General features: G+C 36.0%; 1 protein-coding gene across 1 annotated transcript in view; it reads right to left on the bottom strand.

Annotated features, from left to right (window-relative positions):
- LOC128641295 (G-protein coupled receptor 39) overlaps positions 1–2,892 on the bottom strand; it is a 12,229-nt gene extending 9,337 nt beyond the window's left edge. Inside the window, exon 1 of the mRNA XM_053693897.1 lies at positions 1,601–2,892. Within this exon, the coding sequence (XP_053549872.1) occupies positions 1,601–2,372 (772 nt within the window). The 5' untranslated portion in view covers positions 2,373–2,892. The remainder of the gene's footprint in view (positions 1–1,600) is intronic.
- Positions 2,893–3,863: the final 971 nt, after the last annotated feature.

A 3,863-nucleotide genomic window follows, 5' to 3' on the forward strand; every position in this document is an offset into this window, starting at 1 on the left:
CGCAGCATGTTAAATCGGCCCCTATATTTCTATAAACAAAAATATAGTAGCAGGTTAAACTAAGATGATTAACCATTTCAAAATAAATGTTTGATAACAACAGGGGTACAGCAGGATTCAGGAGATGTATTTTGAAGGGCAGTTTTATGACATGATGCCTTCACACTCCTAAGCTCTCCAAATGTTTTATTAATTGTGTTACAAATCAATTATTCCTGGTTGCTTAGCAGGGTCACATGACTTCTTAGTGTGTCTGTGCTAAAATTGTTGTGCATTGGGGACACAAGATTTCCCATCCCCTAGGGGAGCACAAAAACGAAATATGCCAGCGGTGACAATTAAAATATTAGAATAGTATATATAATTGTTCAACATCCAGCATAGTTTTTCTTTCCTCCTAACAAAAGTCTACATATATTCTAAACCAGGACAATAAATAGCTTAAGGACAGAGCTCCAAATCATTAAAATCCAACTAATTTATGGTCAGTTGGGAACTGGATATATCTTCCCTTTTCTACTAATTTGTCAACATAACAAAATGGAAAATAAATACTTTTTTTTGTGTATGTTCTGTATGAGACTAGCTACTTAATTGAGTACAGCTGAAACCTATATACCATGTACATGCTTACCTGAGTTGAGTGTGTGTGTGAGATTGTGTGTGCATTTGTGACCTTGTAAGTGTGTGCGCATGTGCGCGTGTATGTGTGTTCATGTGTGTGTGCATATGTGAATGTGTGTAATATTTACATTTAATATATGCTAACTTATGAACTATCTAAGAACACTATGAGAACACTATTATGAGTTATAAAAAATTGCCTCTAGTATTTAGATGGGAATCTTTTAACAACAAAATACAGTACATGCAGTATTGAAAGAAGATTGTGTACCACATCCAGCACAACATAAATGATCAAATTCATGGAATGAAAACTGCATTGAGAGGCTAATGTAATAAACTATTTCTTGCAATAATATGATTATTGAATGTTTTCAATTGCAGCCTTTGCCATTAAGAAGTTGCAACTATTGTGGCGATTTCCATTGGTTTATGATGTCTGTCTTGTTTTAGAGTAAATGTTAGATTTATTAATATTTTTGGAGAGGGGGTATTAATGTGGATTACAATAATTATGATTTTCTTTTTCTTCATAGTTATGTGAAGATTGTTATCATATACATATATTTATCATATACATATATTTATTTCACACACTCTTCCTTCATTTATACATGGATTGTAGTACAGGTGAGTGTGCTATACATGTCAGCACCAAATACATATACTTTAGTCCTTTAAACATATGTGTTATAAGCATACTTATGTTAAATACATGCAATTATAATAATACCATTTTTTGAGACGTTAATTAAATCCTCCCCTAAAATACACTTTGATAATGACATTTCTATGAGATCCAAAACTTTCATAGACTTAAAAAAATATATATATATTATGTATCATAACGTAAGAACATTTTCCTAAGACAATATTCTAAAACAAAAATCCTCTCAAAGAGGAGAATAGTATTGTAATTATTTTATTTCCTGGCTACTCAGCAAAGATGGTAATAGGGCTTTATCCCAGCACTCACCCAACATCCTGGCATTTTGCCTGCGTGCTGTCATTATCTGTCCATTGCAGAACCTGTCAAGAAACTGAACAGATCCATCTGGTCCCAAGACCTCCAAGGTGTGGCTTTCTTCAAGGGCCCTTCTCATTTTCCAACAGGTCACTCCCACTATCAGTAACACACCTATATAGGTAAAAAATGATGCCCAGACACTAGCAGTGAAGAATCCTCTCCGCTGGCCAAGTGGTGTACAAGCCAACAACTCTGGTTGCTGTTCCGTTACCTCTGCATATATATTTTCCAATCCCATGGAGAAAAGCATTGGTAGTCCAGCAAGGAAAGAGGCTAGCCACAATAAACAAATACGAAGGCGCACGCCTGAGGCCTGGCGCAGATGGAGGCTCAATGGCTGACAAGTGGCTTGGTGCCTTTCACAGCTCAAAGACAACACATTGAATATGGCAGCATAGCAAAGCACTTCCCACATGTAATAGAAGCCACTACAACCTGTTGCTCCCAATGGCCAAGGGAAAGGACACCAGATGCTGCTATACAGTTCAATGGGAATTCCCACTACAAGTTGCAGAAGGTCACACGATGCCAAGCTGCACATGTGTTGGCTGAGAGATGCTTGTACACTGCGTCTACCACGGAGACCACGTAAGACTCTTATAACAAGGGTATTTCCCAAGATACCAATTAGAAGCAGAAGAATATAAGCCAGGGAAACAATAGACCTAGAGCAGACACTAAGTCTGACTGGGTCACTTGGGGTTTCTGACACAGGGGGCATGGGTACCTCTGATGATTAAAGGCAGTGCAGAGACCACTGATGTACTGATGTGCCAGATTCCCTGTGCTGAAGCAGAACATGGGAAACCTAGTAAAAAATTAACCAAGGAGAGACTACAGTTAAATCTATCACAGTTCCTGTCAGATAGTTTACGTTTACTAAGATCCTTCTGTGAAGTCAGATAGTCTCATGTTAGTTTGTGAGATGTCTAGAGAATTATTTCTTGGGAGTCTTTTGATCTATTTACAGTTGTGAGATCTATAAAGTTATGCTGTCAGTTAATTAGTATTTTGGTTCCATGACTGATTGCAATAATTACAGTTCTTCTCTCCAATATGTCTGCTCATTAATGTGTCTATCCGTGGAAGCTTACTCTGTATTTCTTACAAACCAGTATGCTGTTGCAGAGGCTTCTACACTCAATCCTTTTGTTGGGTCTTTTCAAAGTCACTTTCTTTGCTGTTCAGCTTTTCCTTTGCAGCGCATTTTCCTTTCAGATGTTTTTTCTCTTTATGTTGTATGCTCTTCCCCTTGCTAGTGACCTCCCTTCAATGTTTTCTTGGCAGATTATTTTTTTCTGCGTTTCTAGTTCTTGTGCCACTCTTTGTTTATCTCCTCCTCATCCAACAAAAAAATAAAATTAAAAAAAAAAATCACAGGATGTTGAGGGTGTCAGGATTACAAGATGTTCGGATGGTCAGAGGCCCCATAAAGAGAATCTGTGAGTGAACTTTAACCTCCTTGGCATGTGATAAAAGTCTCTTTCACAGCTCATTATAATTGTGTTTTTGTCATACATATATATATATATATATATATATATATATATATAGTCTGTGTGTCTGTTGTTTTTCTAAGTCATTTGTTTAACTTCTCTATAGTTCAGGTTTTAATGTATAGAATTGAAAATGCTATCATTTTCTTCTTCATTTGTAATTAATGTAAAATCTTGAATAGCCTAAATACTTTTCAAATATATCTTGTCAGCAAAACTTGCAGGACATGGATATTTCAGAGCAGTCCAAGAAAATACTCTTTGAAAAAGTCTGATGGAATTTACGTTCCTGTTACCCTTGCTGTGAAAGACACTGCTCAAAAGTGAACTATATGTGTTTCTCTCCAGCATTATCCTGTAGACAAACAATTTAAGGATAAACACAATATGCATAGTTGATCTAGAGCAAGTGGTAGATGAGATTGTAATCAGATTTAGATGAGTTAAACTCACAAACTGGGCTAGCTTAAAATTGATATATGACTATATTAATTTGCTTAGGGAGCTAGATCCTTCTTTATTCTTAATACGTTTCTATTTCCAAATCAATAGGGGGCATGATTAATATTCCCAATATATTTTACATTCAGCACTATATAAATTTCAGCGGTTTTGAAAACAAAAACATGCATGTTCTGCAATTAACTAAGCAATCTTCTCAGCAAGGATATAGCTAACTGTCAATCCTTTTGATGTATCAGTCGAGTAAACAGTTA

Source organism: Bombina bombina, chromosome 1 (genome assembly GCF_027579735.1).
Source record: "Bombina bombina isolate aBomBom1 chromosome 1, aBomBom1.pri, whole genome shotgun sequence".
NCBI classification, from domain to species: Eukaryota; Metazoa; Chordata; class Amphibia; order Anura; family Bombinatoridae; genus Bombina; species Bombina bombina.